This window comes from Mytilus trossulus, chromosome 8 (assembly GCF_036588685.1).
Source record: "Mytilus trossulus isolate FHL-02 chromosome 8, PNRI_Mtr1.1.1.hap1, whole genome shotgun sequence".
Taxonomy (NCBI): Eukaryota; Metazoa; Mollusca; class Bivalvia; order Mytilida; family Mytilidae; genus Mytilus; species Mytilus trossulus.
In genome coordinates, this window is record NC_086380.1 from 43,787,315 (window position 1) to 43,809,786 (window position 22,472).

General features: G+C 33.2%; 1 protein-coding gene across 2 annotated transcripts; it reads left to right on the forward strand.

The window, feature by feature from the left end:
• The first annotated feature begins 3,201 nt into the window (after positions 1–3,201).
• On the forward strand, positions 3,202–14,445 carry LOC134680985 (coiled-coil domain-containing protein 63-like). 2 transcript variants are annotated; one of them, XM_063540311.1, is made up of 10 exons: positions 3,202–3,335; positions 5,668–5,845; positions 6,732–6,921; positions 7,892–8,011; positions 8,562–8,743; positions 10,345–10,532; positions 11,177–11,466; positions 12,233–12,484; positions 13,640–13,755; positions 14,231–14,445. In XM_063540311.1, the coding sequence occupies exons 2-10, from the start codon at positions 5,688–5,690 to the stop codon at positions 14,388–14,390; spliced, it is 1,656 nt and encodes a 551-aa protein (XP_063396381.1). In that variant the 5' UTR covers positions 3,202–3,335; positions 5,668–5,687; the 3' UTR covers positions 14,391–14,445. The 2 variants fall into 2 exon arrangements, with proteins under 2 accessions (XP_063396381.1, XP_063396382.1); XM_063540312.1 differs by lacking the exon at positions 3,202–3,335 and adding an exon at positions 3,407–3,427.
• Positions 14,446–22,472: the final 8,027 nt, after the last annotated feature.

The window sequence follows — 22,472 nt, forward strand, 5'->3', positions numbered from 1 at the left end:
ACAATATCTTTTTTGTAAATAAAACATTGCTACATGTAACCATCAAACAGAATTTAATAGATCAATTCAAACAAAAATGGCTAGCAAGCCTACAGGAATCACCAAAAGCATTAAATTATTGTTTATTTAAAGATACTTTGGAGTTTGAGAAATATTTGAATATTTTGGATGACAGGCAAATATCCTTATTTTTTAAATTTCGAACTTTCCAATAGAAACTGGAAGATGGCAAAACATAGAAAGAGAAAACAGAAAATGTGTATTATGTAATTCAGATGCCATTGGTGATGAATACCATTACATTTTTAATTGTTCAGTTTTTGATAACTGTAGAAAAAAATGTATTGCATTTTACTATAGAAATAGTCCAAACACATTGAAGTTTTATGACTTAATGAATTCAAAAAAATGTTCAGAACTGAACGAACTATGTAAACTTATTAAGGAGATCAATAACAAATTGAACTTTTCTGGGTAAACAATTGTGAATGCCTCTATCTACTTTCGTACATTATTTATTTATGTAATTTTGAAATATGTATAATTATCTCTATACCTTTGTAATTTGGTTTGTGAGAATAAAGATATATATATATATATATACACACAACTAATGAAATATAGTAAAAAAAAAGTCCAAAGAGGCTATTGTAGTTTTTGTGCAAACTAGAATTTCTCTCAATATGCTTATGTTGACCCTGTGATGCAACACTTTTCAAAGTTTCATTTTAAAAGAATCCATATCTGTTCAAGCAGTAAGGCAGCAACCATTTGATTTTCTGGGGGGGGGGGGGGGGGGGCTATGTTTTTTTTTTTCTGGACAATTTTTTTTAGCATTACATATAGTGGCAGCTGAGGGTGAAACAAACAATTTTTTTTTCTCAGAATCAAAAACAAATTACATCTATTCCTCGAATGCCAACATAAATTTACAGGTAAATTGTCGGTAGATCAAAGGATGTTGGCATTCAAGGAATAAACCAACGAAACACGAAACCGACACGAAAAAAAACAATATGTAAATGCCTAATTTTCAGCTTATATTCGTCGTCTTCACTACTACATTTCGTGATCACAATCTTTGTATCGTTGTTCATTTTTTTTCAGGTTCTAAATCGGTATATCCTTTTGTTTTTAATAAATCTGTTGACATCATTTTTCCGTGTGAAACAAAAAAATGTTAAATGTGTAGCATTATGCACATTTATCATTGTTAAACTTCAAATTATATGAAATTAATAAGCAATTTGTAGTAAATGTTGTACTTGTAGTTTTAGAAAAAGGTCATGAAAAATGTGTTTTAACATTTAGAAAAATAATGCAATATATTTGATCGACAGCGAGAGAAAACTTGTGGTATTTACTGGTTCATCGTTGAAAACAGTATACTGTGACTAAATACCTTTTTGAATTAAGAAATTTTAAAAAAGACACTAACTTGAACTGGCTTAAGCAAAAGAAGCAGCAGCTTAGCTGCTAGAGGTGATAAGGGGGTTTTTATCAGGTGATGCACTACTAAACGTTGAAGTTTTTAAACTATGGAATCGTCTTAAATGTGACAATACCAGTAATATATGTAAAAAGGTTCATACCTGGGCGATTAGAAGAAAATCGTCGTGGGATTATAGAGTTTTACAGTTAGCTCGTAAATATAGTTTGATTATAAATGTGGAAAATAAAATTAATATGAGTAATGTATGGGACTCTATACAAACTTTTGAAACAGAATCTTGGCACCATGAAGTATGAATGATAAAAATAATGTCAATGGTAATAAATTAAGATTTTATAGATCGTATTGGTACGGAGCCTTATGTAAAGGTAGTTAATAATAGATGCCACCGACGTATTTTGTCACTATTCAGAGCTGGTTCGTTACAACTTAAAGTTGAAACAGGTCGATATGCTAGACCACCAGAACCTCTACAAGACCGTTTATGTATTTTTTGTGATATTTGCCAAATTGAAGATGAAAAACACTTTCTTTTTAATTGTTGTTTTTACTCTGATATCAGACATGAATTATATGCCAAAGCCTGTCTTTTGAATGTTGATTTTGAGTATTTATGCGATATTGAAAAACTTCGTTATCTTATGTGTAATGAGAATATGGTTCCTCTTTTAGCTAGTTCCCTTTATCATGTGTTTTATCGACGAAAACATGTCATCTAGAAATTATATATGTTTTTTTATTTTTATTTTTTTTTATTTACGGAATACATTTTAAAAGTAACAAAGCTGTCCTTTTATGTATGTATTAGATGTTCGTTTTAATGATAGTGTCTCATAAGTCGTTTTCGGCTGGCATCCTTTTACTTATATGTTAGGTTCTTATGACTTTATGTATATATATATATATATATTGATATTGTAATGGATGGTGACACTTTAATAAAATAAATCTTATCTTATCTTATCTTAGCTTAATCTTAAAGGTTGGCCTTTCATGGATTTTGCTAGTATGTTAAGGTTCCTTGAAATTTAGAAAAGATACGTTAAACGGCTTTAAATGTGTTTTTCTATTCTTTTAAGGTTCCATTAGTTTTGTTCATACAACTAAAAGAAGTATACCGTATAGTCGGCTACTTTGAAATTTATTTCGCAGGGAAACAGTGTAATGACGTTTACCCCTCATCTAAAAAAAAAAAACCAGTGATTTCTACGTGAAACATAAACAATGTTTCATTCATTATAATCCTTATAATGTAAATTCTAGTTTTTTATGCCCCACCTACGATAGTAGAGGGGCATTATGTTTTCTGGTCTGTGCGTCCGTTCGTCCGTCTGTTCGTTCGTCCGTCTGTCCCGCTTCAGGTTAAAGCTTTTGGCAAGGTAGTTTTTGATGAAGTTGAAGTCCAATCGACTTCAAACTTTGTACACAGGTTCCCTATGATATGATCTTTCAAATTTTAATGCCAAAGTAGAGTGTTTACCCCAATTTCACGGTCCATTGAACATAGAAAATGATAGTGCGAGTGGGGCATTCGTGTACTGTGGACACATTCTTGTTTATACTATCTTTAAAACGGACGCCTTTACTTCAGTTCATCGCATTTTAGACACTAGAGCAGTAACATCAACTTCCAATCAGGACGATCATCTTCTAAGATGGAATAGCAGATCGTAAAATCGTAAATCAGTCAAGATATTTGGCCTCGATCAGAGACCCTATGACGATTTGGAAGTTCGATTTCAGATTTCATTCACAGAGTCTGAAACGTCATAGTCCCATGCCGTCATAAACGTCACTAAAGTCCACGACTCCTTGTCAACGTCAAACAGAGGAAGACATTTTGAAAGCAAGTCCAGTGAGTGAGAGTGTCTCAATAAGAGAGGTAAGCTTTACTTGGAGTCTATTATTGATTGTTAGACAAAAAAGCTCTTACTAGTGAGAAATCAAAGTTGGCTTTAAGTTGGCCAGAAGAAGGTTTGTTCTAGAGCAGAGCTTGGACTATTGTTAAGGTTACATGTAGGAATAGGATATAGAGAGGTTTAGGAAAAGAACAACTGTAAATGGGTTTGGACTACTAAATGGAAGAAAAAATAAGTTTTGACTGAGTGCAGAAAAACGGATTGACATACTATATTAGAACTTACTAACTTCCGCTTCTAATATTCTTATTATAAATGCTTCCATTTGTTATTCTTGAGTGTTTATTTTTTCTTTCTTTCTTTTGGATGGGGAAATTTTATGTGCATAGCAATATAATGCCTCGTTCACACGGACATTTAATTCGAATTGAATTCGAATCGAATGCGAATCGAATTCGCTAATTGCGTTCACACACTCTTCTTTTTTAATTCGAATTGGCTAATTCGAATTAGAAATACATTTTTGTTAATACGAATTAAAAGTTAACGTCGTTTGGACAGTAAAGCGAATTTGACGCGCATTGTATTTCGAATTAGAATTGACATTAGGACGTAAAACGTTTAGAATGCGAATTAAACTAATTCGAATTAGTTAATGCGAATCGAATTCGAATTACGTGTGAACTCAGAATAATTTTACCTGAATTTTATTCCGATATTATTAGATTTAGACAGGTTTGCCGCGGCCAGTCATGGTTCATGAAGGTCTTATGGTGACCTGTAAGTCAGGAGACTGTAGTTCAGTTTTATTGTTTGTTGTTGTATCTCTTTTTTTTTTAATTACATAAATCAGACCAGACCGTTTGATTTCTCGTTGAATTATTTTGCATGTGTCAATTCGGTTAATAACTTTCTGTGCGCACAGTTTCGCACATTGTTGAAGGCCACGCAGTGACCTGTCTTTACTTACTTCGACATCGTGTTGGTCTCTGTTGAGGAGTTGTCTCAGTGGCAATCATACCTCCTTTTTTTACACATAGTTGTATGCATCACATCCTTTGGTCTTCGATATATAGTTGTCTTCAATTTCAATCATACCATATCTTGTTTTATATCTGACAATGTAAGAATAGGGAAACACCAAAGTTCAAAATTAATGAAGTTGATGTCAATAATGTGAAAAATCCATACCGTATTGTCGTCTATTAAATACCCCACAACGAAATGATGTTTTTAAAAATTTTAAAAGAATAAAATAATGGCCTGTAAATGTATCCCTTTACCACCTTCTCTTTTTTAAATTAATGTTTAATGTAAATATAAGGAGTATATTTTACTACAGTGTGACACGGGTGCTCCGTTGCGGAGGCATTTATTTTATAACAAAACTATTTACGAAAAACAAACACAACATACATGAATCAAACAACAACCAATTAATAACAGGCTCTGACTTGGGACAGACACGTAAGGAATATGGCGGGGTTAAACATGTTTGTGAGCGCTCAACCCCCTATCTACCCCCTAACAGCAAACATAGGAACAAATTATAAAAAAATAGTTGAAAAAGAAGATGTGGTATGATTGCCAATGAGACAACTATCCACAAAAGACCAAAATGACACAAACATTAACAACTATAGGTCACCGTACGGCCTTCAACAATGAGCAAAGCCCATATCGCACAGTCAGCTATAAAAGGCCCCGATAAGACAATGTAAAACAATTCAAACGAGAAAACTAACGGCCTCATTTATGTAAAAAAATGAACTAAAAAATGAATTAAAGTTTAGTTTTATATATAAAAACTCATAGATCGATAAAAACATAAAAACATAAAAATATATATATATATATACATGATATGGAGTCTACACAAATGAAAAACCCGTGTTGAGGGCATTGCCTCCTCTGTTGTAATTTTCTTTTGTAATTCAAAAGTTCAGATATAAAACTACTGAAATAATTTTTGGTGTGTCGAGAGCGAAAACACGGTATATATATATAAAAAAATAGTCCAAAATTGAAGAAATTCAATTAAAATATAATTTTGCTGTTGTTTTTAGTTGAGGCACAAAATGAATAGTATGATTTTCATTTCAAATTACTTCTGTACTAGAAAGTGTCGAACCTTAAATAAAAAAAAATACAATAAGATCACCTTATACATCCCATGCAGTAGGCAGATATAGTCGGGTTGTTGTCGCTTTCACGCATTCCCCATTTCCTTTCTCAATTTTAGATGTATGAAATTACACGAATTTAAAAAAAAAATCCATGTGTAATGCGGATTATCAGTTGTGACCATGACTTAGTTCCATCGAAAACAGAAATATTTTGATATTCTATTTTCAGCATTATAAATATCCACCACAATGGGACGTGGAACCGCAAACAAGGAAAGTGGCGATGAACTGTCTGATGAGGTATCCCAGGCTTCGGAGTTAGCAAAGTTACAAAGACAACTTCGTGTTATGGAAAATGATAGAAGATCCTATGCCGAGGAGGCTCAAAATTATCTCAGAAAGCAACAGTAAGTCTATATAGATATGCTTTAAATTTTAAAAGGGTACAAAAAAACGGTGGAATTGTGCAACTACATGTACATGTACATCCAATTCTATGAAAATTCAACCAATGAAATGACAAGATTTTATTTTTATGGAATGAACATTGCCACGATTCCCTTTATGGGGTTTGAAATGGAGAATTGAAATTTATCGCATACATGTAACAAAATCGTGTTCAATGATAAAATTGTAATGGTGTCCAATGTATCAAAGATCTGTAAATTAAAACCGGAGACAAACAGGAAACAACAATACTGGAATAAAAGTAGAAGACAAAAAGAATGCCAAACCCGTCAGGTTACTTATATCAAATACATTTATGAGTTATATAAAGTGTTAAGATATCTCACAGTATCGATTGATTATTGTCTCTCATCTAACTAAACCCTAAGGATTTATAGATTAACGAAAGGAAGAAACGGAAAAAAATGGATACATTATTATTATATGCATGTAGTGGCTATTGAGTTGACATATTTTATGTTGAGTTGGTCAAGCAATCAGATACTAAAACTTTAAAGAGTAGATTTTTCCTTTCAAAATCTGTATGGAGCCTCGATGGCCGAGTTGTCTAAGTAGTCAACACTGTCAACACCAAGGTTGTGAGTTCGGATCCCGCACGTTGCAGATGTTTTCGACTCTTATCATAATTGACTAGGTTACCAGTTTTCCTGCCGTTTTATTCCTACAGGCACGCTGGCGTCCTCCACCAATAAAAACTTACCACCACGAGTAAGCCAATAGTTCAGAAGGTGGTACAGTATTACACAACAAAAAATAATCAATCAATCAATCAAAATCTATTACCAAAAGTTACTTTCACGAAAACAATTTTATATTTTAAACAAGGTCTGAAATAGCAAACTTATCTAAAGAAAATCTCGACATGAGAACAGTATTGAAGTTAGCTCAGAGTGATAAGAACGAGAACAAAGATCTGGATGATACAGAGAAACTGTTCAATCTGATAGAAAGTCTCGATTACTATAACAACAGCATCAAGTTAGAGAAAATGAGAGTAAATGAATTAGATAATGAGGTAATGTATTCATGTGGATAAGGTCGTGCAAATTAATTTTTTTCTTATATGTTTATGGCATTGTGTTTTCTGGTCTACAGGTGCATTCGTTCGCCCGTTTGTTCGTCCGTTGTCCCGCTTCAAGTTTTTGGTCAAGGTAGTTTTTTTATGAAGTTGAAGTCCAATCAACTTGAAACTTAGTATAAAAATATACAAGTTCCTTATGATATGATCTGTCTAATTTTAATTTTGACTCAAATTTCATGGTCCATAAAACATAGAAAATGGTAGTGCGAGTGGGGCATCTGTGTACTATGGACAAATTCTTGTTTTATAGTATTTATTTATTCATTTCTAAAAAGTTTATGCTGCTATATCTTAGTCCTGTTCCTTTTCAATGAAACTTCATAGCTGAAGTGAGACGACCTGTTAAACAGTTCGAGTTCGGAACTTTTATTAGAAGAAAATAGGTCCTATAAACATTAAAGCATTGTGACTTTGAGATGATAAAATTTAAAATGGAAATGGGGAATGTGTAAAACAGACAACAACCCGACCATAGAACAGACAACAGCAGAAGGTCACCAACAGGTCTTCAATGCAGAGAGAAATTCCTGCACCCGGAGACGTCCTTCATCTGGCCACTAAATAAATATATATACAAGTTCAGTAATAATGAACATCATGATAAACTCTAAATTATACACGAGAAATTAAAGTTAAAAATAATACAAGACTTACAAGGGCCAGAGGCTCCTGACTTTGGACAGGCGCAACAATGCGGCGGGGTTAAATATGTTTATGAGATCTCAACCCTATGATGTTTAAAAATTTCAATCTAATCACCGTGTAAGTAACGTGCATTTTTTCCTATTCTTTTTATATATACTGGGTAGTTTTTGTTGAAAAATTCTCAAACCTATTAAGGTTGATAATGCACCTAGGTTCATAACTGTACCAACCACAGTCATTACATTTCCTTTCAATGTAGATCCTTAAGGCAGAGAGGAAAATTGCCAACCAGAGAAAGCAAAACGGAAGTAACACGGAGATCATAACAGAAAAAAATATCCTGAAGAAAATCATTGTTATGGAAAATCGTCTAAATAAGGTATATATGTTAAAGTATAACTTTAAAATCAATATTGTTATGAAAAAAGACAAAAAATCACTTTCAAGATTTGTGAAATAAATTTAAATAATAACTGCTACTACGCACCATCGTTCGTTCCGGCATTGGTGTTTATTACAGTTTTACTTCTTAATAATTCTTTGTAATAACCCATGATAACTTTTGAAAAGAAAATAATCATTTGGATCTCTCTTCGTACTTCTTTTTGTATTGTACTCGCCCATATAATGAACTCAATTCAATATTCTGAGAGTTACGTTTAAACTACGAACAATTTTAAAATGCTGACGGACATATATGAAGTCATAGGACAAAAATGAGTTCCCAATAAAAAATGTCCTATCAATTAAACTAAAATCGATATTTAAAAAAAAAGATTACCAATTAACTTTATGAGCAATTTTTATAATTTAAAAATAGACACCATAAGATGTTGACATGTCTGAAGTGTTATTGTTTATTTTGGCATACTTTTGGTGAGGTTCGTTTTCATTATCTGATAGGTTAAACACAAATGCAAATTTTGTAGGCTACAGTTAAGTTCAACAACCAGTTAGCTGTCAACGGACATCTTCGTAAGGAGATAGACCATCTTAGACAGGAGAGGAGTGTATTTGATAACTTGTACAAAAAGATAAGCAAGGAGCTCAATGAAACTACTAAGAAAATGAATGACGTCATCTCTAAAGCTTCTGTGGCTTATGAAGAAAGGTAAATATAAAAGAGGGACGAAATATACCAGAGGGACAGTCAAACTCAGAAATCGAAAATAAACTGACATTGTCATGGCTAAAATGAAAAGGACACACAGACAAACAATAGTACACATGGCACAACATAGAAAACTCAAGAATAAACAACACGAACCCCACCAAAAACTAGGGGTGATATCAGGTGCTCCGGAAGGGTAAGCAGATTCTGCTCCACATGTGGCACCCGTCGTGTTGCTTATGAGATAACGAATCCGGTAAATAGTCTTATTCGGTAGGTCACATTTATAAAAGGGAAGGGGATTGCAGTTACGACATGAGGAACATATCCGATATCATTTGTGAAACGGTTATTCCCTAATGGTCAACCAACTCGTGATGGCGTCCGTAAAATTTACGAAAAGATGATTACAACTTCACCATTTGGAACTCTTGATTGAATAGCTTCCTTGTGAGCAACAACCCTCTATCAAGAAAATCATGATAGGAAATGCAAGCACGGGAATATCACGGAATTATCAATAGGAAGATATATACACCGTATGCAGGTGCTGCTGGAATGTTGCTACTTAGAAATGGAAAGTTCACAATTGGAAAGCTGAAATCATCTCTTTTGTCGTAAAGTTTTGTTTTCAATCGACCCTCATTGTCAATTTCTAGATGTAAGTCAAGATATGAGGCCGACTTAACTGTATCTGTTGTATCCTTTTTTCTCAAGTTCAATGGGATGGATACGTTCGACATAGTCACCAAATTTTGAATAATTTAGTGAAAGAACATCATCTATATAGCGGAAAGTAGAGTTAAAGAATATTGCTAACTTCTTATCTTTCTTCCTAGTAAGAAGTTCCTGTATGCAATTAGCCTCATAATAATAAAGAAACAAGTCGACAAGAAGAGGGGTACAATTCGTTCCCATTGGAATGCCGATAGTCTGTTGAAAAACACGTCATATGAACGTAACAAATATGTTGTCAATTATGAAATCAAGCATTTTGAGAATTAGATCATATGGGTGTTTTTCGTTAAATGTGTTTCAAGTAATTGCATAGTATTGATAAAGGTTTTTTTCGTGATTGTCCTGTTTTGTGTTTAATGTTTGTATAATAATGGCTACTGTCCTTGGATGCTATTATGTACATTGGTTTTACTTCACCTCAGAGCGTTATAAATAACTGCGAACGTATAACAACAATTGTAAAGAAATCACGGTTAACTAAAAAAATGCATACTACAATGTATTACTTATTTTGTTTGCAAAAATGTCTCACTTGAGTTAGTCACTGGTAATATTTTTTGTACCCTTAAATCGAAAGTATCCCAACACATTAAAATTCACGAATGCAAGTAGCGAACGAGATCATTATCGGTGTTATTCGGTCCCCAGTTAAAAATTATACTATATTTCAATTCTTGGATAAGTTTTTCTTTTTCTTACATGAACATATAGTCGGCAGATGAGTGACATACTGGGATGTATTTCTCAGGTTCACTTATTTCTTGGAGATCATGTCATTTCATTGCAACACAAATATTTATTTTTATATCAACCACATTTTCTGAATAAGAAGATCCTACTTAAGTTTTATAAAATTAATACAGAGATGAAGCACAAACAAAGATGATAGCTCTGAAAGAAAGAAGTGAAAAGGACATTGCACAGCATGAGTCGGAAATGAAAGATCTGCAGCGAGTTATTCACCATGACAACAAACTGAAAGAGTTTTTCAATGCGAAATCAAATGACCGTGCATTGTATAAAGAGGAAGAAGAGGCAAAGAAAAGCAAAAGTAAGAAATGTTGTAGATGTTGCGTTTTACCCCTAAAGTTTGTCACCTAGCTACTATCTAACAATCACAAAAATTAAGGCGAATGCAAGTACTATAGATCTGGTTCATGCGTTGTTTGTTGGCTTTGTTTGTACGTCTATTCGGGTAGTTATTCGGCTGATGTGTTTTGTTAAGTCTGGGTTTCTGGCTCAATATTCTGCGGACTTCAGATTTGAGCATATTTGAAGTAAAGCTTTCGAAAAAAAAAAAATACTTCAGGATTCCATGTTTGTGTTTTGTTGTTCTGTCTAGTGGCGGATCCAGAGGGTAGGTTCCGGGGGTTGGAATCCCCCTTTTTATTAGGCCGATAAATGCATTTGAATGGGGACATATAGTTGGAACCCGTTCCCCCTTTTTAAAATGAATGGATCCGCCCCTGCTGTCTAATACATTGTTTATTGACCCATTTAGTATGTATTACTCCGATGAATCAGGTTAATTTATAATACGGGTGCATCAGGTTATTTTAATGGAAGTGTCATATTTTAATTGTTTCACACACTGCTCATAGAACATATCTTTAGAGGTTTAATAAAAATGTACTACTAATTTAATGTTCTGACAAAAGAAATCTTTTATTTTTACATAATTTAATGTACATCCAGATTCAAAGGATAAAGATACTGACGCCGAAAATGTACAAATACAAACGTTCGAGGAAGCGATAGATAAAATAAAAGAAGCCACAGGGGAAACAGATATCGAAACAATCGTCGACAATTTCATCAAAAAAGAAGATGAAAATTTTGCTCTGTACAACTATGTCAACGAACTAAACGACGAAGTTGAACACCTCCAACGTGAAATAGATGAAATGAATAAAGAAATCAAACGAATTGAAGCGGACGGTATAAAACAGGAAGACGAGAGAATTAAAGTTTTACAAGAATTAGAGGTAATAATAGTCATTTTATAATGTATACACGCATCATCAAAGAATACTTTAAATAGTGCAACGCTGATGGTCGTAAACATTTTATTTGAACCTTTTCTAATTAAATATCGACTTCCGAAGAAGTTTTTTGGTCGATTTTGTTTTATCTTCAACTTCGATTTCGAAGATGAAAATTCCTATGCCTATATGAAAGGTGCAATATTTTATTTGCAATATCGTGATGTAAGTGTGACAGGATTGCTTCCCTTGAATAGTAGATACTTAGTCGTATGAAGTTAAGCTTATGAAATATTTCTTGTAAAACAAGAGGTCTCGGTTTCAAGTCCCAGAATTGATTTTGTTATGCAATCATTATTTTTATATATTCAAGCTTTTATCATTTTAATGGCGATTATAACAAGCAAGCTTTTAAAAAAATAATATTTAATGATGATCATCAAGAGCTACTGTACCATGTGTACTGTAACAGTAGTCTTAAGTTTATCCCTAGTGATATCCACTGGATTAATTATTATATACAGTAAATAAAAAAAAATATTCAATTTATTTGTGAACAAAATTAAGATCAGAAATATTTATGCCCGTCTTCAAAAGTTAAAAATTGCGTATTTCAGGCAGTCTTATGTCTCTATCAATATGTGAATTTTACTTGTATTCGTGAAGTAAGAACTAGCCAAGTTACCTTGTTCCAAGTTTTGTCCTTTAAGTAACTGAAATATTAAATGAGACATGATTACTCTTAAAAGAAATGTGTTTGTTCCATCAGATACGGGGAGATAAAATAACAAAGGAAACGGAACAGGGCAACAAAAAACTAGTGGAAATAAATAAAACTCTAGACCAGCTAAAAAGTGGTGTTCTGCATCTGTTTGGAGCCATAGATTGTGACCCATCATCCATTAAAGATATGCTTGGCAGTGAAAAGGGCGTCACCAATAAGAATATCATGAAGTACATGGGAATAATTGAGGGAAAAACTATGGACTACTTACAGAAACATGAATACAATGAAATGAAGGTACGTATTCGTTCGTGTTAGAAATTCTTAACAAGAATTGTGGGTTTTTATCACTACTGGTTCATCGGAAGGAAAACATTGGTTACATGTCTTTTATTTTAGACTTTACTAATGACAACGTTTTTGCAAATGAATTACCAATAATGCATGAGATTTGGAAACGGAAAGTAAGAAGTTGAGTGATAGGGAGTAAAAAGCAAGAAAGCTCATCTCATTAAAGTAGCTTAGATTAGCAAATATACTAAAGTGTTTTTTTTATAAATTTCCTGTTTTGAATTTTTCGAAAAACTAAGGATTTTTTTATCCCAAGTATATATTACCTCATTCGTATTTGGAACATCTTTTTGGAATTTTTGGTCATCAATACTCTTCAACTTTCCAGTAGTCATCACTTCGGTGTAGACATGAATATCAAATATAGGATAATTTTTATGAATTTCCTGTTTACAAAACTTTGAAATTTTCGAAAAACTACGGATTTTCTTATTCCAGAAATAGATTACCTTAGCCGCATTTGGCACAACTTTTTGGAATTTTTGGTCCTCAATGCTCTTCAGCTTTGATTTTGTTTGGCTTTATAACTTTTTTTTATCTGAGCGTCACTGATGTAGACGAAACGCGCGTCTGGCGTATTAAATTATAATCCTGATACACTTGATAACTATTAATATTGGACCATTAAGCATAGCATTTTCTTTTTCGTCCTCTAATTTATATAACTTGCCTAATCGAAAAATAAAATAGCCATATGATTTATAAGTTTCTTATATTTGAAAAAATGAAAGATTAACAAAGCAATTTACGACGTTTAAGTATGCATTGTGTCATATGATTTCAATGACAAAACAGCCCGCATCCCGGTGCGGAATTTTCTCGCTGTGTGTTGGAGACCCATTGACTGTATTCTGTTCTTACAGGTTTTTTTTCCTTTGACACATTCCCCAATTCCATACTCAATTTCATTATGCGGAATATCTTATTGTTTCTTTTTTATGAAGTTTCTCAGAAGACCGGGTGGTTACTTTCCCTCTTTTCAAACGTAAACAAATGCATATGTGTATTTATATTTCCGTGAGATGTACATGGAATCATTTGCCTATAAGAAATTGGAGCAAATTATTAAAAAATACTAAAAACATACCTATTGAATTTTAGAAAAATCCTCCACCTCCTGAAAAGAAGGACAAGAAAGGAGAGCCCACTACTCCTAGTACACAGATGACAAAGGTGATTGAACCGCCACCTATTTCCATTAATCCACCATCAGCCGCGTAAGTACATTTCAACTTCAGCAACCTTTGAAGACTCAAAACATAGCAATGTTTGCTCATATATTTTATTTATATCATATGTTTTAACTCATAAACGCATCTACAGTTCACTATTTGACCGACATACCTAAGTATATGTTGATTCTACAGTAAACCATCTTAGTCCGGTTTTATATTTTTCAAACTTAGACCTGGCTTATTGCCTGAGTGGTATTTGTGTTAGCCTTCAATCGCATGTTTATTGGTTATAGAAATATTCATCCGGGACAGAGATCGTGTAAAATAAGATAGTTACTGATTATTAAATTTGAAAATTATTTGGGATATGGGTAGAAATAAGTTTGACGGAATGTGTAGTCTATTCTTAAAGAAGGCATAAAGCCAATCAGGCAGACACTCTTGTTTAAAAGACATGATAAAGGTTTAATAATGATTAGTTTTTTTTCAAAAAGAACTAAATTTGTTTCTTTAATAGTGATGACGAAGAATTAGAGGTACCAGAGGAACAAACTGAGCTGAGGCCACTAACACACGAAGAACTGAAATTAATAGCACAAAGAAATATTGGTAAACGTGTTAACACATTGGCTGTCCCGTCACCAACAAAAGCTGCCAAATCACCAAGAGCTACATAAAGAAGACACACTAACCTGGATAACATAGAGTTGTTAATAAATTGGTTATAACATGTTTCTGTTCTTTATATTGTAAAAATAATTCACGCTTAAGTAGTCTATAACTAGGATCGGTATGCTAGCTAACGATGCAAGATCATTATAGTCTGCTTACTTAATAAGTCACATTTGTTCTCTATAAAACATTCTGCCAACCTGTGCAAACATGCTCTGCCGCGTCCGTTAACATTCTGGAAAAGGTATCCTCTACGTGAAGATTTGTAAAAGCATGGTTTGCCTCTGTTGCAACATTAATCAGTTCACCATAGCCGACAGAGTTACCAATTTCTACAGGCATGAAAGTCGTACCTGCCTGAAGAAAATGACTCGCTATGGGCCTCAATTCTGTCTGCTGAAACCCGTCATACAATACGATTCGGTACTTCTTTTTTAAAAGACTTGAACTCGTATAAAGTCTAAGATAAAATTCAGAAAGGAATATCGAACAATTAATTTGTAGGAAATTACATAGTATGAAACAAATTTAGAACAACTACAAGGTAAGCAATTCTAAATTAGGACATGGATCGGGTGTTCTTTGCAGTTCGTGATTTTTTTTCTGAAACTAAAACAGTTTGATCTTGTTCCTAGTTTCAACACTTGCTACTGGCTGTCACTGTGAAATCGTATCACGGATGAAAAATGTGTTACCATGTTGTCAAATCTGCTCGAACTTTTCTCTAAGGTTATTCGATTCTGATTTCTCTTATAAAGTTTTTTTTCTGTTTTGAAAATTGACTAATAAGAGAACATAACATCGTTTTATTGTTTGATGCTGCATGTTTCATATATTATATTTGGTCCTGAAAAGTGGTTAGGTCAACAATTTCATCGAATGGCGAAAGTCTTGAAATGAAATAAAGCCATGATACTTATTTCAGTTTTGTAGAAAACTGATCAATTGCTTTTCGCTTTTTTCCAATGTTACCTCAATTACATACTGCATATGACATCTCATTCTCATTCCATGATAATGTAGCAGTAATTGGAATAATTGTCATCAAATTTCAAACGACGTTTCAATTTATTGCTAGTCTTCGGTTGTAAGACATGATCAGATTGGCGCGTTTTCTTATTGTTCGCTGGCATATTGTTCGATAGATTGATGCATCTTATTGTTCGCCCGCTCGAATCTTGTGTAATTGAAATTCGTTCTTTCTAATTAGCGGATGATTAAGTGCTAGTCTACCGAAGAATCAGAATGCACTAGAAATTACAATTAAGGAGATAACTATGTAAATTGCTATCATTCTAACCAAGGTTTGTCTAAAGATTTCTCAAGTTACCAGACACGCAGACACTAAAGACCTACCATTTCTAACTCAGGATGAGTGTTACTTTAAAATAGGATGGCTAGGTAGGTGGGTTTTTTACAGCCATGTTTTGATTTTTTTCAAAATTACCTGATTCTTACAAAGACTGGCATAAAAGTATTTCTCGTCTTTTCAAACAAAGCTATTTTTATAACGGATTATCGTTTTTATGATCTGTAATTTATATTTTGTTCTATGCTTACTTATCATTTGAACTTGTATCCACAATTGTAAGTGATATCGGCTACTATTATATCATTTTGTACTTAATGGCCATTATGACAAAAGTGTGTTAGAAATCATATCTGATATTCTTCCTCAGTCATAATAACCTTCCATTTTTATCGAACCGAACAAAGAAGTAACACGACGTGTGCCTTATCCGGTGCAGGAAATGCTTACTCTTCCGGAGCACCTGGTTTCACTCCCGGTTTTTAGTGGAGTTCGTGTTGTTTCTTATTTATTATTTGTAACTGTTAATGTAAATGTCTTTTGGTTTTATGAGTCTTTGTTTACTCCATGGTTTTGATTGTTATTGTCTTATAATTACATCACTCGAGTTCTTTAGAGCCTTAATAGTAAAGGTTCCAACCTTTTCGCTGGAAATGTTTTTGATATCAGATGTCAGGATTGATAAGTTGGTATGTTTCGTAAAATGAAAAGCTACACGTGCCCCAAAACTGAAAGTAATAACAGAGACTTGAATGTCGTTTGACAAATTGGTAATTTAGAAGTTATCTTTTTATTCACACGTTTCCTGTCTTCCAAGTGATGAATTTCACTGTCTGAGGTTTTTTCTATAAACAACAGTTTCGCAGACGACCTGAAATTCAAGTAATGAGGCATTGTTTGAGAACCAATGCATTTCATACTTTTCAGTTTGCGTAAACCATAGGATCAGAAAATAACCGATACACGTGTGTTTGGTGTTTATTTTAGAGTTTCCAATCTGATTGAGTAATACAGCCTTCAGTCTTGATGAACATTGTAATATATGCTCTAACAGACTTTGAAGTTTTGTTTAGTCAGATTGAGCCGAAATTTTGTGATTTTCCATCGCTTGTCAGGTTCTAAAGTGATATTTGTCGAACAAAGCGGTATAACTCAGATCCATATACTTTTATTGGTTATAACTGTATGTGTTTAACTATTAGGCATGGTTGCTGTTCTCTTTTTTTTGGGGGGGGGGGGGGGGGGGGTAAACAACTTTAAACACAAATGAACGATTGGATGTCTTTTCGATACTCAAAATCTGTCTAATTGAGACGAACGATAAGTTTGTATACTAGTAGCCAGTATTTTTTTGCAGAAACATGCTATTAATAAACAATATTTTGCTTTCGTTTTTCAAACTCTGTAATTTTTACTGTTGTCTTACTACTGTGTTATAATTTTTTAGTCTTTTTCTGGCTATTTGCCAATAATGTCAGAATTAAAGTCTGCTGCAAATGGAAAATGAGAATGATAAGTGCTTGCTTTCCGTGAATTTGTTGCACAGGCATCATCGAAAAAGTCTTTTATTCTTTACTTCAATTCACAGTATCGCAGCCCACTGTAAATATATTTCAATTTCTTTATTATTAGTATGACACATTTCTAAATAGATCTCTAGAATATAAACGCGAGAAGAAAGCTCGGAACAGAAATGGTGATATGTTTTGACAAATTTTGGGTACTTATTCCAAAATCATATTCCCCGAAATTGTACAGATTGTAGGCTTGATTCAATTCTTTAAAATAATTCGATTTGACATTCTATCCTATTTGTGTATCAAAAGTATTTTGTGATCTTTATGTTTATATATTTATATATCAAAGGTATCAGGCTTATAGTTTGATACGCCGGACGCGCTTTTCGTCTACAGAAATCTCATCAATCACGCTTAGATAAAAACAATAGCTAGAAAGCCAAACAGGCATAAAGTTTAAGAGCATTGAGGACCCAAAATTCCAGAAAATGTGTGCCAAATATCGCTAAGGTTATCTGAGCATGGGATAAGAAAATCCTTAGTATTTCGAAATTCACACTTTTGTAAACAATTAATATATAAAAATGACGATGTAATTGAAATTAAGTTTTTTTTTTGTATAGACTATGCATAATTTATGTTTGAAGTCAGGAGGCATTGAAATATGAAATTAATGTTCCAAGTAGTATAAAAGTAATCGATTTATAACGTAATAACTTGCATTTGTACGATAATTAAGCATGCTCCCTTGACCCATACATCATTTTCTATGAGCAACAACAGTTCGTGTCATTTATATAATAACCACACGGTATTTACATTAAGAGAAAAAAAATGGTTCACTATAATTTTTAACATTTTTTTCTGAGGGAACAGACAACTTTCGATCGTCTGTAACCTAACGCTTATATATAGCGTTAAGATCCAGTTCAAAACACAGTTTTTATCCATTGATGCATTTGAATATTACCGATTAGGGTTTTGCATCCAGTTATCCATCAAGTCATGGAAACACGAAGTTAATGAAAATTATTCTCGATAGACGGTTATATTTTTATATGTACATGTAGAACGGAAATTTAAATTAGCTACGGAATAGTCGTCAATCATTGTGAGTCATCGGTCTAGAAGCGGTACAAAGTTTTATTATCGTTGACAAAGGCTTACATCTAGTTATTTCAAAGAGGAATGACGACATGGACATATTGTTTGGATCATACCCTGTAATTTTGCTGGTTTTAACTTCTGTTGGACATTGTGAATTCTTCTTAGATGATGTCTGTGACGATAACGATTTTGAATGTAAGCACCCAAATGACATCACTACCATGGGACACTTACAACTTAGAAAAAGTCAGCAGACTAACATCTTACGTAGAATACAGCAAATAACTTTACTCAAATGTGTCCAAGAATGTTTCATAACATCACAATGTATTGCCATTAATTATCGGAGGAACTGGGATCTTTGTGACGTCTTAGGAGAAATGATTAATGGAACATTGGAAAATGAAGAAGGTTGCATTTATAGTGAAATATCAACTTGGCCAAAGGTAAGAATGCATATTGTGTCATAAGTATCGAGAAATATACTAAAGGGACATTCACACTCATAGTGGAACACAAACATACAACACCATGGCAAACACAATGATTAAAAGTGTGTACGCCAGACATGCGCTTCGTGTACAAAAGACTCATCAGTGACACGTATTTCAAAAAGCCAAAAAGGAAAAATAAAGCAAGAATGTTGTTTTTCTGTTTGTCTTTTTCATTTTTAGCCATGGCGTTGTCAGTTTGTTTTAGATTTATGAGTTTGACTGTCCCTTTGGTATCTTTCGTCCCTCTTCTTTTAGCATTGAGGAACAAAAACTCCGAAATAGTTTGTCAAATACAGCTCAGGTAATTTACTCATGATGCAGAAAATCCATAATATGTCGACAAATTCAACGTTTTATAAATAGATAATGATCATATCAACGATGACTACTGAGCTGGTGATACCCTCGGGGAGAAACCTCCACAAACAGCTGTGGCATTGACCCAATGATTTTTAATCATATCATAGATACCAGGATTCCATGATTTAAATTCTGTAAGCCATAATTGTTTATCGTTGTTTCTTCCAGTCACTTGCAGGAGTTTGCAATGACCACAATTGTACAGCAGGAAGAAAGTGTGTTAGAGATGGTAATGGGGGATTCAAATGTATTGCTGCTTGTAAGTTTAAATACAATTCATACTGAAAGGGGTTAGATAGGGGCAGATAATTAATCAGCCCGTACATTTGCATTCGTTGAGATAAAACATTCACATTACAACATACTAGTACTCCTTTTATTTCTATATTATCTGCGTAATTAACCAATTTATTGTTTATTCAATTTTTCAAGACATAGATATAAGATGTGGTATTAGTGCCAATGAGACAACAGTTTGTAAAAGTAAACCATTATAGGTTAAAGTACTGCCTTCAACACAGAGCCTTACCTCACACCGAACAGCAAGCTATAAAGGTCTCCAAAAATGTTTTGTGTAAAACCATTCAAACATGAAAACCAACGGTCTAATTTATATAAAAAACGAAATACACAACATGTTCCTGACTTCGGACAGGTGCAAACAAATGCAGAGTGTTTAAACGTTTTCCGAGATATCAATGCCTAACAAAATGATTGATAGTACTCATATTGAGATAAAAAGAAACGCACACACACACATATGTTGTCGCGAGCGGCCGGGTGAGTTTGTCTTCCACATTGTTATATACGTTTGTCAAAAGACTAACTGTTGCTCTGATGATAATTTTAATGTCCCATTATTTGGAGGACGTAAACTTTTGATAAACAAATATGTACCAATAGAAAAATTAAACTACAACTTCATTCTGTCACAAATTTTTGACTTTCTTTAGTCGTTTTTTTTTATTCGAGCATCACTTATGCGTCTTTTGTAGATGAAATGTGCGACTGGCGAACACAATTCTAATTCTATTTTCTATGATGAGTTTTTTTTTTATAAATTTGACCCCTGTGACCAGCAACAAGTTATACTTAAATTGGTCATATGCTCATAATTCTATCATTAATTTTTACAATTTCCTAAATATTCTTAAACATGTATTAATTAAAGATTTGATTACACAGTTATGTTCCTTGTTGATTCTTCGAAAGACTTTGAAAACTACATGTATGCTACCTATATCAAGCAATGGATTTTCATATTTAGAACGAGAACAAATATTACAATACTTGCTAGGTATGCTCAGCATATTGATGTGTCTGTAAAATCAGGATATCTCGTGTCGGAGCAGAAACAAACCACTAACTGACCATTTAAAGTGTTGTTGCAAGGGGTCTCTAACATGTATGACATCAAACCGAAATTCACACGTTCATACAAATAGAAGATTCATTAACAATGCAGACACACCTGTCTTAGACGTTAATGGTTAATGAACAAGAAAAGAAATGGCTTGATTCCGTGAAACATACTTTTCAGTGCAATAAACATTTTATCCTGTCAATCAGTTGTAGAAATATGTACAATTTCCTACTTCTTACAGACTGCGAAACACTGCTGCCAAATATATATGAAGCTGTGAGCATAGAAACATTTGGCTTATATAAAAATCTTGGTACTGGAAATAAATTTAAATGCAATGACGGGTTTGCTTTGATAGGACGTCCATATGCTGTCTGTACGCACTACGGAGTATGGACAATATTGTTTGACTGTATAGAAGAAGGTTAGTCTGAGTGTATATCTATTACAGACAGAAATGTACAAATAAAAAAATCAATCAACCTGACCAAAGAACAGACAGTAGCCGAATCTGCCAATTGTTGATAAATATATTGGTAGTTTTTATAAAAGGTATGCATGCTATCAAACAAACTAGTCCACAAATAACAAAAAAAATATGCCAACAAAAAAATTATGTGATTCATGATAATGTAACAAATCTCTAGTATTCGACACAAAATTGTTCATTTGAATAATGAGGTATCAATGTCGTATCCTTCTATTATAACAAAATGTATATAAAACCACTGTCTGTTACTATACACTTTTTGCTATTGAATTGTTTTAAATATTATATTTTATGCTACCTGCAGCTTATTTCCTATTTTAATTGCTCATTTTGGAAGGTGAATTTCCTTTACCTTTTTTACGTTGTGTAGACTTATGCCCGTGTCTGAAGTTTCTAAAATTCATTGAACGTACTTTAAATTTTTCGAAAACTAACGATTTTGTTATCCCAGGAATAGATTACCTTAGCCGTATTTGCACAACATTTTGGAATTTCGGGTTCTCAATGCTCTTCAACTTTATACTTGTTTGGTTGTATAACTATTTTGATCTGAGCGTTGGGGGATTTCGTTCACCTAAATAGAATAAAACTTATACTAAATTATGTCGTAAATTTACAAACGTATGATTAGAATAATTTTGATGTACATTTAGAATTCTTGTAAGTACATTTGTCCTGAATACCACACCCCAGTGTCCGTAAATTTATACTTTGAAGACGCTTGTTCCTAAAGTTAATCAAGTTAACACCGTTTGAGAAAAATTATTTAATATTATTCTTATTTCAATTTTGGTTCAGTAATATGCCTTTGAGGTTTACGTCCATTTTCACTGAACTAGAGCACAATTTTAGTAAGGGACCAGCTGAGGACCAACGCTGGGTGTGGGATTTTCTAGCTGCTTTAAATACCTATTGGTGGCCTCCGGCTGTTGTCTGAACTTTGGTCAGATTTTTGTCTCTTTGTCATATCCGTATTTTTATTTTTAATTTTATGTTAACATTCATTTTTTTTTTTAAATAAAACATAACAAGATATATATTGCTCTTTATGTATAGAAATGAGTACTCTTGATCCGTAGGCTTGTCGATACTGGTTACTTATTTACTGACTTTTCACATGATCATGTGTTTCTCAGACTGTTTATGACGTTTTTACACTGCATCCGTTGAATGTATACTAAATGATGCCTTAGTGTCAAAGAATATGATATATGTTTCAGTTGTAATTGGCTTTGAACTAGATATAAGAAGTTGTGGTATGTCAATGAGTCAACTCTGAATTTTGTCTGTTTTGTTATATGTTAGACCAGTTAAACTATTTAAACTGTTCATGCTCGTGGTGTGCAGTACCGCGAATGTTACTTGTTGAGAGGTGTGTTGAGCGCTTACAAACATGTTTTAAAACACCACGTCTTATTATTATTTGGCTTTCCAAAGTCAAGCACAT

What these genes read in the sequence shown, in the direction of transcription:
- LOC134680985 (XM_063540311.1), top strand. Translation starts at nt 5,688, where the DNA reads ATGGGACGTGGAACCGCAAACAAGGAAAGTGGCGATGAACTGTCTGAT. An exon ending in TAAATGAATTAGATAATGAG is followed by an intron (nt 6,922 to 7,891) that starts GTAATGTATTCA and finishes CTTTCAATGTAG; the next exon opens with ATCCTTAAGGCAGAGAGGAA. An exon ending in AAGTTTTACAAGAATTAGAG is followed by an intron (nt 11,467 to 12,232) that starts GTAATAATAGTC and finishes TTGTTCCATCAG; the next exon opens with ATACGGGGAGATAAAATAAC.